Below are 16,092 nucleotides of genomic sequence, written 5' to 3'. Positions count from 1 at the left end.
AACACAATACATGTTAATTCATTTGATCCTCACTACCTTGGAAGGTTAATATTATTATTATCTACATTTTCAGATGAGAAAACTAAAACTGAGAAAGGTTAGGTGACCTGACCAGGGTCACATGGTTAAGTAAGTGTGAGGCAGGATTCAAACTTAGATCTTCCTGACTACAAGTCCTACATTCTATCCACTGACCCACTTAGATAATTCCATAGGAAATATAGGGTCCAGTAAGCACAAAGGATTTTCTTCTAAATGATGCAAGCTGAAATCTATTAGCTTATTATCTATAATTAAGAAATTTCCATTTTAAGTTATTATTTTACTTAGAATCCTTCATATAAGATTAAAAAAGAACAATGACCCATAAGGAGTTGTAATAGATCATCATTTAATTGAAATTCAAAGGTAAAGTGATTTCTACATTTCCTATTTTGACTAATAGTCTAAATTAATTTTTTGGCTTTTAATTAAAGTCATTGCTTTGTGGTTATAAAACTTTTAGGAGTCTACTATGGTTAGAAGCCTAACTTTTCACATAAAAATTTAATGTGTCCCATAAATCTTTAAAACTTAATGAGAATTAGAATTTCAATGTAGTCATTTGTTCTATTTTTAGCTAATGAACATTTATCAGGTCAAAGAATAAGTAGTACCATGTTATGAGAAAGAACTAACTTTTTTTTCAAAGCCTTCCCATTTTAGAGTAAAAAATTAGTTAGGATGAGTTTATATTTTCAAAAAAGAAAACAGAAAACTACACTCTACTTGAATACTTAATATCCAAAAGGTTCCAGAGTTCATACTACCTCTCTACTGGAGATGCCTTTCAGAACAGGAAAACTCATCAAATTGGATGAAGATTCCTCTGTTCACTCCCTTCCCATATTACAAAAGTAAAAAGGTATCAAAACCCTGACAGAATGAGAGGAAGCATCAGGACCTAGCTAGTCCTCCATTATCTTCACATCTCCTCAACAAAGATTTAGAAAATGGAGCAGGGTGAACTCTGATCAGAAAAGCCAAAAAAGTCATAGAATCATTTTTCCAGTCCAAGGTGGCTGAGGGAGAGACAGAGAGGTCTGCAGACAATGGGGAGGAAGTCTGGTCAAGAGTACAAGGTGGTAGGGAGCATTCCAACAATTGGGAATTGAGCTAAAGCCTAGAAATGGTTCCAAAACATGAAGCCCATGGCATAAAGAGATCTCAGTGGATGGCTGAACAAGGGCTGAATTCAGGAATAGGTGGCACTTGGAAAATCTATCACCTATTAACCAGTTACAGGTCACAGATGCAGGTTGAAAAAGAGCAGTCTAAAGCTTATGTTCTAGCTGTGTTGAATTTTATTTGCAACAATACAGAGCAAAATCCAATGAATCAATAACTAACTACATGGCTCTGATCCCCAGAACAGAAAACATCCCAAACCAAAGCAGAGCTAGCAATTCAGTCCCAATGAACCAGCAGAGCATACTACTGAGTAAATGATGGGTGAGGCCAAAAGTAGTTAGAAATTCCCAACCAGAAACAAGTCAATACATCCAAACCTGGGAAAGGAACTTGCAGAACTCAGATTACCAAAATCAAGAAGTAGGGTAGGAAAATGAGCAAACAAACAAACAAAAAGAATCCTAACATAGAAAGTTACCATGGCTACAGGGAAATTCAAGACATAAAAACTGAAGACAATGACTTGGGGTTGGGGGAAGGTGGAGAAATCTACATTCAAGGCCTCAAAAAAAAGTACAATCTGGATATAAGTCCAACAAGAATTCCTGGAAGGGATAAAAATAAAAGTTCAAAAAGGGCTAGAAATGATTTTTAAAACCAAATGAGAGCAAGAGATAAAAGAATGAGAAAACAAAAGACACTAAAAAAGAAATTATATAGTTTAGGAAAGAATACGAAAGATGCATGTATTATTAATTAACTACTCAAGAAATAATTCCTAGAAAATTAGAATTGGACAAATGAGAATTAATGATTCCATGAAATATCAAGAAATAACTAAAGTCAAAAGACTGAAAAAATAAGAATTTTGAAATCTCTCAAAGCAAGAATAAATGACCTGTAAAACAAATCTACAACAGAGAATTTAAGAATCATTGGAATACCCAAAAGCCAAGGACAAAAAGAGAGGAGGACATAGATATCATATTACAAGAAATTATAAAAGAAAACTGTCAAGATATCTTGAATCAGAGGACAAAGTAAACATGGAAAGGTTCCACCAGTCATCTCCTTGAAAAAAAAAAAGGAAAAGGAAAATAAAAACTCAAAGGAACAATACACTCAAAATTCAGAGTTCCTAGGGTCAAGGAAAAATACTACAAGTAGTCAGAAATAGAGAATTCAAACACAATATTAGACAAATAACACCATTAACAGAGAATAAGGATTTTGGAATATGCTATTGCAGAGAGCAAAAGATTTAAACTTTAAAACCAAGAATAGCCTACTCAACAAAACTGAGCATAATCAAACAGGGGAATATGGCCTTTATCAAACTAAACAAACTTTCCTTTCTCATAAGAGAAGATGATGGAGCATCTAAGAACTTAATCATGTTGTGAGGAAGATTAGTTAGTAATAGAGTTGGACCTAGCAGGAAGGGCTGGAGGATTCCAAGATGGAATGAAGGAGCAGGAAGTAGGGCTTGTGCTCTGAGAGAGACTCCATTAGTGGTTGGCACAAACTGTTGCTAGCCCTGGGAGATCTCAGAGTTAAGGACACCCTGCATCCTGAATCCCTGGGATCCTGAGTGGTGGTGGCTTTCAACAAGTGGACAAGACCTGCAGAGCTGTTCCAAGTGGAGGAGGGGTTTGGGATCTGGTAGACAGCATCTCAAGCATACTCTCTCTACTTGTGTACCTTGGACCACCTTGGCTTTTGGCATCCTGTGATCATCTTTGGATTACTGTGAGAACTCTCAAAGCCACCCTCAGGCCCTTTAACTGTGCTGGTCAAACCTGGCTGGAACCAGGTTTGAAACAGCCTTCCCAGTGACTCCTTTGAGCCCTGCCTGGCTTACGTCAATTAGAATTAGAGTAGACAAGTCCTTCCCTTGCTCCTGTGATTTGCTCTTTAGGTTTTTAAGTGCAGAATCCCCTATCCCACCTTTATTTAGTTAATCATAATTAAACTGTTAAAAACCTTTACCTTGCCTGCTGGTTCCAAAGACCCTGGCCTAGGTTGAGCAGGGTGACCGTTGGGGCCAACTGCCATTCTTGATTCTTGGTCTCCCTATCCTGGCTGGTCCTGTCTCTCCTTTAACCCAGTGTGTGTACCCACAAACCATTTAGATTATATTTTAACATCCCTGGTGCCCCATCTTTTTACAATCACAATCAATAGTCATGGAGGGAGTTTAATTAGAAAGAAACTTAGATATGATTCCATTGTATGGGGATGATCTAAAAAAAAAAAAAGAATGGAAGAAGAAGAGAAATGCAATAGGATTGGGAGGAAAGGAGAGAAAGAATAGGGGAAATTACATGACATGATACTGGATACACAAAGAGGACTTCATCGTACAAGAAGATGGCATTGGAGTAGACCAGAAGACACTTGAATCTCACTTTTATCTGAACTGTTTAAAGGAAAAGATATAAGAATACACATTACGGATACAAGACAAAAGGAAGGAACAGGGTTAAGGGAAAAGTGAGGAATAAGAGGAACTGTATATTAAGAAAGGCATAAGAAAGAAGGAAAACTGACTTAAAAAGAGGGAAGGAAAAAAGAGGACACATATAAAACAACAGCATGCTGGGCAATACAGTTAACAATCACAAATATGAATGTGAATGGGATGAACTCATTCATAAACAGAAAGAGATAACAGTAAGAGAAATTATTAGAAACCAGAATCTAACATGTTATTTATAAAAAACACACCTGAAAACTGAAAAATACAAAGAGAGGTAAAAAAGGGCAGGAATAGGTAAGAATCATGATCTTAGACAAAGCAAAAAAAAAAAGATTTTTTAACTAATTAAAAAAGATAAGAAGGGAAATTACATTTTGCTAAAAGTCATCACAGGCATTAATTAATACCAATAGTAAGCCTATCTGCACCAAATGTTATAGCATGTAAATACTACAAGAAAAAGTTAAATAAGTTACAGGACGAAATAGACAAAAAAAAAACAAAATAGAGGGAGATCTTGTTTGCCCCTTGGTTGTAAGTATGAACCAAAAGAGAAGATAAGGAGATGAATAGAATTTTAGAAAATTTAGATATGAGAGACTTCTGTAGACTATTGAATGGCATGGCACATTCACAAAATTTGACCATTAAGGTATAAAAACCTCTCAAACAAATGGAGAAAAGTATAAATACTAGATGTACCATTTGCTGGCCATGATGTAATAAAAAATTTCATTCAATAAAAAATCCTTGAAAAAAATTTTAAAATTACATGGAAACTATATTCCTTAATGTAAAATAATAGGTGGGTCCAAGAATAAATTATAGAAATAATAATTTCACCAAAGATAATGACAACAATGAGACACCATACCAAAATTTGTGGGATGTAGCCAAAGCAATCCTTAGGGGGAAATTTAAATATCTCAACTATTTCATGAGTAAAAGAAATAGTGGATGTACAAATTGAGCATGTTAACTAAAAAAAAAAAAAAAAGAGAACAGTTAGATGGGCTCAGTGGATAGAGTGCCTGGCCTAGAGAGATGCTAGGTTCAAATCTGACTTCAGATACTTCCTAGCTGTGTGACCATAGGCAAATTGTTTAACCTCAGCCCTAGCCCATAATACTCTTCTGCCTTAGAATTGTTACTTCGTATTGATTCTAAGGCAAAAGGTAAGTTTTTTTTTAAAAAACAAATAAAAAATCAACATTATAAAATCTAAATGAAATACTAAAATAGAATTCCTGAAAGTCAAAAGAGAGATTAATAAACTTGAAAGAAAAAAGCCCTCAAAAATAAAATTAAAAGTTTAAAAAAAATAAAGAAAACTAGAAACTAGCTTTTTTGGAGGGAAATAATGAAAGAGATAAGCCATTAGCTAATTTAATTTATAAAGAGAAGCAAACCTAGTAAGCAGTATCAAAAATAAAAAGGTGTATTCACACTCAAGGAAGAAGAAATAAAAGCAGTTATTAGAAAATCTTTTATTCAATATATTCCAGTAAAACTGACAATCTAGAAAAAAATGGATAAATATTTATAAAAATATAAATTATTCAGATTAACAAAACAAGAAATAGTTCTTAAATGATGTTATCTTAGAAAAAGCAACTGAACAAGGAACAAATGAAATCCCAGATTTAAAAAAAAAAAAAAGGACTAGATAATTTACATGACAATTCTACCAAATATTGAAAGAACAACTCCTCTCACTACTACATAAACACTGAAAAAAAAAGTAAAGAGATCTAATCAAATTCTTTCTAGGAAACACTTAAAATCCTGAGAACATATGTATATACATATATGTGTCTATATGAACTTTTATATATATATACTCACTAAATTTATAAATTTAAAATCATCTCTAAGTGTTCATTAAATCAATCAAAAATTGACTAATTTTAGAAAGCAAATAATTACTTGGTTGTAAACCTTCCTGTTCTCCAATGTAATTTTTAGAAGACTAAAACCAGAAGAGTGCATTATTTTTTGTTAATGTAACAACTGGACAACACAGTTTAAATATTTCCTTATGCAAAACATAAGAAACTTCATGTAAAAAATAAATTCAGGTAATATTAAAAATTAAAAAATTAATTTGGATAATATGATGAATGATTAAACTTTTAGTTTGTTGAATTTCTTTGTTATGATGGAGTCTCAGAATTTCAAGTATTTTAGATGTTACTTTTCAAAAGAATAATACTTTGACTACTGAATCAAGTTTAGGTCATTAAATTTCAGTGCCTTAAGCACTGTTATTGGCAGTAGTAACTGAAAAGAATACAATGATACAGTATCAGGTAGAAGTCAATTGTCACAAGGCCAGCCCAAAGCTAAGTGGGGGGAAAGAGCTACACTCTGAAGGCCCACACAACTCTCCTTCAGCATGAGAAAAAATGCATCAAATTTAATTTGCTTCTTTATAATTTTGACCCATTGCTTCTTCTGCACTCTGGAACCCAAAAGAGCAAGTCTAATTTCTCTAGCACATAATATCTTTTCAGATATTTAAGGACTAAAAATATAAATAATGATATTTAAAGATATTCAAATATTTAAAGATAAAAGACCTCCAAATTTCTCTTTTTTAATCTGCGCTGATCCAAATCCTTCAACTTAGCTTTACATAGCATGAGCTTTAGGCCCTTCACTTTGTTGGATACCCTTCCTGGGACATACTCTAGTTCAGGTTTTTGGCCGTGAGAGCCATAAAACACCACATTACATTACATTAAAATGTAATTTCGTGAGAGCCGTACAGTGCTCACAGTGCACGCTCCTCCTGTAACAGTGCCTGGAAAAAAATTGACTTTATGGCTCCTGCAGAAAGAGCCATATCTGGTCCTCAAAAGAGCAAGATATAGCTCGAGAGCCATACGTTGCTGACCCCTGCTCTAGTTTATCAATGTTTTTTGCTGTCTTTTTTTTTAATCTGATACCTTAAACAGAATGCTCCCAATGTGGTCTACTATGCTGAGTACAACAGAATTGTCCCAAGTTCTAGACACAATATTACTTCCCTCTGTAAAAATCAAAAAAGAATTATCTATACTAAGTTCCATATTTTATTTTAGACATAAACTCAAGGGCATGATTATAAAAATATTCAACAAAATTCATATTTTTAATAAAGTTTTTTAATAAAAAAATTTCAATAAATCTATGGTTGGATGCCTGAGGTAAGAAGAGAAAGAAAACAGGCCAGTTTCCTAACCATAGCTCATTTGGGAAGCCTTGAATTTGAATCTTGGCTCTGTTATTTGATGACATCTTATATGGCCTTGGACATGTTGTTTAATCAATCTGAGCCTCAATTTCTTCACTGGAAAAAAGAAGAGATTGGAACAGATAACCTTTAAGCTCCCTTCCAGCTCTAAATTTGTGATCCTTCACACTCCTGTGAAACTTCAGACTTCAGAGAAAACACAAAAGAAAAAAGAAGTGACAAGAGAAGCATGTTTCCCAAACTCTCCCCCACCAAAAAACATAACACCAAATTTAAATACTTTTAGTTAAATTCTGCAGAGCAAAAAAGATGAAAGCCTTAGGGTGCTTTTGGAAGGAGATTGGTGCTATAATTTAATAGCAATTTCATACTTCTGGGAAACAAGAAGACGGCTGCACAATATCATTCATCACACATATTCACAAGATCAAATTCCCTTTATGCAAAATGTCTCTTTTTATTCAATCCAAAAAATGATATGACAAAGCTTTCTACAAACTCTGTAGAAATATAATATTGGATTTCATAACCATTTGTAGGAATTGTGAATTTTCTGGCTATAATAAGAACAGATAATTATCATTACTTACTAAGCTTTGCTTTCATGTATGTGAGAGAAATGAAAAATACTAAGGTATGTGTATTTATGTATACGTGTATGTGTGTGTATGTAAGCTTATAATTATCAAACTTATTTTAGTAATATTGAATTCAACATTAATAAAAATAAAAATAAGAATAAGTGGATATACTAGAATATTAAGAGGAAAATATCTTTTAGTCTACTACAGTAAGAATAATTTATTGAGTGACACATTTTGAAACTGATGATAAACATTTGATAATATTAGGTCAAAGGAAGCAAACTACATTGTACCTTCTGTTCAATTTCATTAAATTCTCAATTCACTGATCCTCTTATTTTTCTATTCTACTAAAATAAATGTTCAGAGATACATATTTTCTTCCAAGGGAAGTTCTAACTACATCCAACAAATTCCAGTATATTAGTTCATTGTTATAATTTTCTTGAATGATAATTTATATTCTGGGTCATACCTGATTCAGGCCAATAAGGTGATTCAACTCAGGACTACTATCAAATAAATGAAAGACTTGTAGATCATATGACATTTAGCTAAAGGAAGTTAACTTAATAATGGCCTGGAAAAGCTCTTCAGCAAAGATACAGCGTTCAGTCAAATACAGGTCCCTTTCCTCTAGTTAGAGACATGCCATATCAGATTATTCAAATGGCAGCAGGGAGTCCATCAAACCTGGAAAGTCCTTAAACTTATCATGCAGTAGGCTTTTATATTTAAGTGATCAGGAAGCAATGTCAGTAGTTCAAGCCTTATTTCCCTGGATCAAATAAATTAAGTCTCAAGGAAGTTTTGATTACCTTTTAGGGAGAAAAAAAATCAACCATGTCTACATGGCACAAATGTTGCCCCTAACACTATTTTTTCTATGCCATCTTCTCTTACCCACACCTTTCAGGATAGTATTATTTAATTTTTAATTCTGTGTCTTTTGATCATATGTCCCTAATGGATACAAATTTTATTGCATTGTGCTTTCTAAGACACGGTCATGGCATATTGTGTAGATCAATAGCTTTCAATCCTGTAAGTCTTCTGATTTCTATAACTAGAATTTCTTCTAGCTCTATAACTAGACAAATCACTTAATTTCTCAGTACTCTAAGCAACTCTCTAAGAACTTGAGCTGCAGAGAAGGTTCTTACCTAAGGAATTTTTATCTTTGATACTTCTAGTGCATTTTTCTGATCTGAACTGGCAAAAGTGAGTTTCTTCACTTGAAGTTCCCTATATCTATAATAGTTTTATCCCTATTTCAATGATTTGTAAGGGATTCATATACAAATTCTCCCTTCTTGTTTTTTAATTCTTTATGATCCAGAACATGATCAGGTTTTGTTTAGGTATTATAATGCAATGCTGGGGGGAAAGGGGTACAATCCTTAAGATTCCCACTTTTGAAAATCACCATCTCATATTTATTTTTTAAATATTCTATTGATTCCCCCCTAATTTCTTTTTTTATTTACTTCTGTTAACTTTGCCTAGATTTTAAAATGTCATATTGACATCACCTACAATTATTGCTTTATGATCTACATTTTCTTGTAATTTAGTTAGTTTTTTCTCTAAATACAGATGCCATGGCATAGGCATATTATTTTAATCCCCATTTTACACAAGAAACAATTAGCCTCAGGAAAGTTAAATGACTTATAGTAGTCATTTAGTAACACATCTTTTATATGTAACATATCTATTAAGTGTCAGAGAGAAGATTCAAACTCAATTCCTCTGACTCCAAGCAAAGGATTCTATTCTCTAACACTATGTCATCTCATAGGACAAATAGCACCAGTTTTCAACAATAAAAGTAGACAAATGATTTAGGCAAATAATTTTCTGTCACTGGTAGAAACCACTGAATGAAATAGGAAAGATGGTCACAAGTAAAATAAAATTGATGAACTTGGAGTCAGAAACTTACTATGTGTTTCTGGACAAGTCATTTAATCTGTCTTAGCCTCAATTTCCTTATCTATAAAATGCTATGATAATACCACTTATCTCACTTAACCTCAATTGCCTAGCCTTTACTGCTCTTCTGCCTTGGAATCAATACTTAGTATCGATTCTCACACAAAAGATAAATGGTTTTTTTAAATATAATATGTAGAATTTATTATATATTTTAAAAAAAACAAGCAGTATGAAATGGCGATCCACAGATCTATACATACAAACCTCTTTCGGTATTCTGCAGTATACACTGAAATGCTCCTTTTGGGGGGTATTTATGTTTAAAAAATACATTTTTTAATTGCCATAACCTTTTCCCCATGAAAAAATAAGCAAAACTGAGAGCTGAGAAAATGGAAGTGATTAACACACACACACACACACACACACACACACACACACACACACACAGTGTTTTCTGGAGGTTGGCAATGAAATGCAGAATATAGAATAATAGCTTTGGGAGATAACCAGATCAAGTAGAAGGTTTTATAAAAGAAAAGATAGAGGCATGTTTATCCAAGGAAGATACCAACAACAAAGACCTTTAAAGAAGAAAGAGGAAGGAAATGATCAAGGTGGTAAAGTCTTAAATGACTTCAATGAAATAGAATGAGATGGGACCAAGAGCACAAGTAGTTAGTAGTACAAGGAAAAGAGTCATCAGTATCTTCTTCACAGTATAAAGAGGAGAGCATAAAAAATTAGACTGAAAAATTTTTAAGATCTTGGGTAGGGGAAAAAGGGAGTGTTAAACTAGCTTCTTTCTCAGCAATGTGAGAGGAGAGATCCTTTGCTAAAGGGAACAGAAATAATCTTGAGAAGGCTTGAGAAGAAAAAGAAAAAAGTGTACAGTAGCCCAAGTGGGAAGCATAATAGAGACAATCAGGAGAAATTAAAATGCTTATCATAAAGCAGTATGGGCCAAACTGAGGTTATAATAAGAGTTGTGGTGGGCCCAGTTAACACAGTTGTGTAATTTTCCTCTAACAGCAGTCTGCAATACTTACATGAGAAAAGAGAAGGTACTTGGCAGAGGGAAAATAGGGTTACCATTTAGCAAAGCAAATTAGCAGTTAAAAATGATATATGATATTTTTAATATTAAGATATGCATCAAAAGAGGTAATATCTAGAAAATGCTTGCCAAATCTTTGAATATCAGAAAAATATTTGCTCTGTTACATAGTGTCTACTCTTTATCAATTGCATAATAGTTGAGAATCTCCTTTGGTAGAGAAGTTTTATCACCTGAGAAAGTTCTCTTTACTAATGAAATTATATGTTAAATCCCTAACCCTAACTTATTTTTTTTTTAACCCTTGTACTTCGGTGTATTGTCTCATAGGTGGAAGATTGGTAAGGGTTAACTTATTTTTGAATTAATATAATTGTCAACCTTCCCAAATAGTTTTGTTTTGTGTTATTGAAAGCAGAGAGGCAAGTTGGTAGTACAATGGATAGAGCACCAGGCATGGAGTTGGGAGGACTAGGTTCAAATCTGGCCTCAAATACTTCCTGTGTGACCCTGGACAAGTCATTTAACTCCAATTACCCAGCCCTTGCCATTCTTCTATCTTGGAACAGATACTAAGATAAAAGTTTGGTTTTCTTTTAATCATGCTTCCTGCTATTCTACTCATCTCAATTCCCAGTCTTATATCTTCCGATTGTCATTCTTTTAAGGGACAGCTAGGTGACTCAGTGGACAGAGCCAGGCCTGGAGATGCAAGATACTGGGTTTCAAACCTGGCCTCAGATACCTATGTGACCCTGGGCAAGACACTTAACCCTCATTGGCTAGACTGTACCACTCCTGAAACCAATATTTAGCATAAATTTAAGATAGAAGGTAAGGGAGGGAGGGAGGGAGGAAAAGAGGAAGGGAGAGAAGAAGGGAGGGAGGGAAGAAGGAGAAAGAAAAAAGGAAAGGAGAGAGAGAAAGGGAGGGAAGGAAGGAGGAAAGATTTATAGTATCAATACTGTTCTACTCATCATAAAGGCTCATAATATTCAAGGGCTTTACAAAACAGGGCCTGTGTTCTCAAGCTACTAACTAAAAAAGAGAACTATCAATCCTACAGTAAAGCTTGCTATATTATAGGACACAAAAACGAACTAAATTTTGAAGTGCTTTTAATATAAAACTCAAAATGATATAATGCAGGTTTTATGCTAAGTTTTTATGATTAACCTAATATCATTTTTATCACCACATATTTGTGAGCTGTGGCAGGTATTCTGCTTTAAAGTCTAGAAATCTTGAACATTATTCCAAAATAAAAAAGCATATTTCTAAAAAATAGATAAAATCTCTAGGGATAAAAAATTTCAAATTAATATGTGCATGCATTAAGAACATTTGCACATATATATGCTCTATGTGAATTTTCCCTAAAGAACAATCTAATATAATTTTTCCAGTAAAGAAAATTTTGCCAAAATTTGATATTATCAGAGCTCAACAATATGATATGACACAAAATTACAAAAGATTCAGGGGGAAATATCGCTTCCTCCATCCCCATCAAAGGCAATCATGTCATCAAGCACTGTTGTTATTTTATAGGGACTTTAAATCTTGCTCAAAGTCAATGCTATGCTATAATATTAATGCCATTATTATATCTTGATTATATTTAATATGAAACATTTGACAAAAGTGGTAATATTTATTAATATTGGTTTTTTCCTACATATTTTCCACCAAAAATAATTTTCCAAAAGCTAAGAGAAATATAAGTTTAAGATAAAAGGTTTACTATCATCCATATAATTGATGAATTAAATTTTTGTCATCTGTGAACACAAACTTCTCAAACTTATTAGCCAAAGTATTTTTAGATATACTTTTATCTTAACAGCTCACTATCTAAAAAGACATCAATTCATCTTAGTTACAAATGAGACCAAACCTGCAAGTGTATAAAAATCATACTAGCATATAATATAATGGCTTAGCTATTCAAGAAATATTTCCTACTGTGCCACTGCAACTTAAAATTTAAGACAGCTTTAACAGTAGAGATTCTACTGAGATCTCCAAAATAAAAGAAAGAACTGTACTTACTCATGACGGGAATTATCTCTTTATATCATCCAAGTCAGTTATTAAACTAAGATCTTCTGTCCAAAATTTCTCAAAGGAATACATGTCCTAAACAAGAAAGAAAAGCAGCAACATATTATTTTCAAAATTCCAAAGTTATAATTTTTTCAATTTTTATAAAATCATTTTAGTATTTAAGTGGTACAGGGAGGATACCTTTCACCAATGCAGATCAAATTTCTCTTAAGTCTTATTACACAGTACATTAGTTGCTTATGTGAAAAAAATAGTCATTATCTGATAGTTCAAAATCTGGCCATCTCCAAATTTAGTCAGGCTGATCTTTGGTCAGCAGATGCACAGCCAATCAAACTCCCTCAACTCAAAGCCCTAAAAGGTAGGGCAGTCTTCTATTGCCAAAGCCTTCAGGAACCCAAAGTTACCTCCACTTCAGGTTATATAAGGCAATGGATGTCTACTTTAATTGAAGTTCCTAAAATTCAAAGGGGAAAAACTAGCTCCTATTTCTAAAGGAAAACTTACTATCATATTTTAAAGACCACATACTAAATTTACTCTAGCTTTATAATATCACAATACAATTAACATTTTCCTTTCCCTGTAATAATTTAATATGAAATAGGGCCTTCAATACAAGAAAACCACCAAATTAAAATTTTAGTAGCCTAGATTCTTCCTACTTCATCCCAAAATAAGCAAAGCATACACTCCATCTAGTGTAAATATTAAACATCACACCTACTGAATCCACTCTAGTTAGACTGAAAGCATTTTATGGGCAAGGAATAATAAGACTTGAATAATCAATATTCATGTGACACTGTACCAAGCAGGATCAGGAAGTTTGTTTTGCCTGCGACCCTTCTCTTCTTGGTAAATCTTCCCCTTTATGTCACTGCTTTTCCTATTATTTTCCAGGTGACTTTTATATAGTTCTAAACCAAATTTTATGTTTGTTTATTTGTGTGTGTGTTCAGCCTTTTGCCCAACTTGGAAAGAGTAAAGTTCATATGATGCCCATAATCTCATTCCTTCCTTTAAATTGGGACACTCCTTCCTAAATATGAGAAACACTGGGTTCATCCACTATTGTTCCTTTCTATCTTACCATATTCCTCTTTTTAACTCATCTTCTCTTAAAACTCTCAGAACAAAACAAATCCACTCCTTGGCCTTCAGTTTTGTTTGTTTGTTGTTTTGTTTTGTTTTTTTTAATTTACTTCCTTCAAAATCCTTTGAAAAAGGTTCTAAAGAGACATTTTGTTTTCCTCTCCCTATCAGATGATTAATCCCATTAATGTACAGACTCTCCCAACTGCTCAAATTAAATTTACCTTTCTGGTATTCTCTTGACTCTTGTGATATGCTTTTTAAAGTTCCTATAAAGCTACAGTTTTGTCATCAGGATTGCTTGAACGTCCTTTATTCTATTAAAGACCTTAGATAAGGTTTATCATTTCCTCCTCTTTCCTCATTATAGTAACTTTTTCTTTTTTTAATTTTTAAAATTAATTCTTAAATTTTTAAAATCATTTTTAATCAGCTTTTATTTCACTTTTTATCTCATGATTTATTTCTCTTAAGTATTCATGCAATCCAAATGGAAAATTCTGCTGTTTTGGAGTAGGAAGTTCAGTTCTGCTTGGTCTCATTCTGAGTCACCTAAATTACAAATTGATCTCTCCCAACTAAGGTTTGGGCCCCTGAATCTTCAAGGTTCAGAGTACTGGTTGCCTCTTCCAGGACCTTTCTAGTACCTCAGGATATAGTGTTAGGATTTTGGGGCTCCTGGGCATAAGCTATCCTGGCCTGAGTATTTTAGTGCTTGTGTGGATCACTGTTACTCCCAGTAGTTCTGTACCCCTCCAATTACCCCAGATGTCTCCTGCACAGCCCTCCACTCTTGCTGCCTTAGGATACAGAACACAGCAAGATATATATCTCTGGCCCATCTCTGGTCATGCCAGAAGGCTACAATCTTATTTAGCTGTGCTAGAACTCCATTCTTACTGCCCTAGTCTTCCAAATGTACATTTTTGTACATTTTGAGGATAGAAAAAGTTATTAAAAATTTTCATTTGATTTCTTGGTCATTAAGTCTGGTGTGATTTTTAGGTTTTTGCTGGAGTAGGTAAGTAGGAGGTAAATTGCCTGCCTCTGCTTAGGCAACCATCTTGGCCAGAAGTCTTTTTCCTAATTTTACATTAATAATGAATATTTGAACAAAGACATATCTGTAGTTAAATCTATCATGGAATCTTTTATGACTTTAACATGCACATCCTTGTTGGAGAAAAATTTTTAAGCTGCAATTGACTTTACCAACTCAAATCCTTTTTAAGAGATTATCAAACACTCCAAAGAACATAGTATTCTCTGTGCCTTTCAGTAAGTTATGCAATTGCCAAGATGTAGCTGATCAATCAACAAGCAATTATTAAGCACTTACTATGTGCCAGGCACTGAGCTAAGAACTAGAGACACAAGGAAAGGCCAAACTACTTCCTACTTACCTGTTTGTGAATGCCTACCTGCTCCTTTCATTTGTTTATCGACAATAAATCTGAACCTGAGATTCATAAACTTACTTAGCTTATTTATTATGTTTTGATAATTGCCACAAGGTGTCTTCATCGGTTTTAAGAGCTTAAAACCACACACTTCTGGGTTACAGTGTTTCAATATAAATTCATCTCCTTTATAATCCTACATTTTTATAATGCATTTACAAACATTGAGGGGTCTGTACTTTTAAGTTTGCCAAGAGGTTCATGAAACAGAAAAAGGTTAATAAGTCCTGATCTAAATCATTCTTATTAATATTTTACAAAGGCTGACTTTGGGATCACTACTATCAACAAAGGAGGGTTTTTTTCATTCCTTTGAAATATTCTCCTTGAGATAGATTCTAAAGCAATCTTTCTGTACTTTCATGAGTTTTCAAAGACTATGCAAGATAAATACTAAGTACAGGTGGTTCTACTATATTGGAACAAGTACTGTTCCAGAAAAAGAATGAGTCTGCCAAAAGTCCAAGGAACACCCTAAGAAAAGAAAGGCTCATAACCAGTAATTTGGTCAATGGAAAATGAATTATTTGGCTTTGGCAACCCACAAAACAAAGAAAAAGTTCCTGCTCTATTCTCAGTAAGAATGGCAGAGTAGCAAAAGACAAAGGGTACTAAATATTACACCATTTTCAAATTATATGGGAAATATTTTTTTTAACTTTAGATACTCTAAATATGAAATCTTTGTGCAATCTTCCTCATCTTTAAAAGTGAGGTTGGACTAGATGAAGTCTGAGATCTTCCCCAACTCTAGATCTATGATTCTGTGAACCTATGAGTAATGAATTGACCATTACTAACAAAAATAATTTACAAATACTGAGTAGCAACCCCACGTAGTGGATAAAGACCTAGAACTAAAGTCAAGAAGACCTGTATTCAAATCTAAAGTCACATATTTACAGAATACATAACTCTGGACAACTCAAATTCTCTGAACCATGGTTCCCTCAACTATAAAGAGATTAGATGCAATGACCTTTAAGGTTCCTTCCAGCCCTACATTT

General features: G+C 33.5%; 1 protein-coding gene across 1 annotated transcript in view; it reads right to left on the bottom strand.

Moving 5' to 3' along the window:
• Positions 1 to 16,092, bottom strand: part of USP6NL (USP6 N-terminal like) — a 200,060-nt gene that overhangs the window by 157,949 nt on the left and 26,019 nt on the right. The window contains exon 2 of the mRNA XM_044678827.1: positions 12,516 to 12,602. Within this exon, the coding sequence (XP_044534762.1) occupies positions 12,516 to 12,519 (4 nt within the window). The 5' untranslated portion in view covers positions 12,520 to 12,602. The remainder of the gene's footprint in view (positions 1 to 12,515; positions 12,603 to 16,092) is intronic.

The sequence above is a fragment of the Gracilinanus agilis genome, chromosome 5 (genome assembly GCF_016433145.1).
Source record: "Gracilinanus agilis isolate LMUSP501 chromosome 5, AgileGrace, whole genome shotgun sequence".
Classification (NCBI taxonomy): Eukaryota; Metazoa; Chordata; class Mammalia; order Didelphimorphia; family Didelphidae; genus Gracilinanus; species Gracilinanus agilis.
This window is presented reverse-complemented; position numbering and strand designations above follow the sequence as displayed.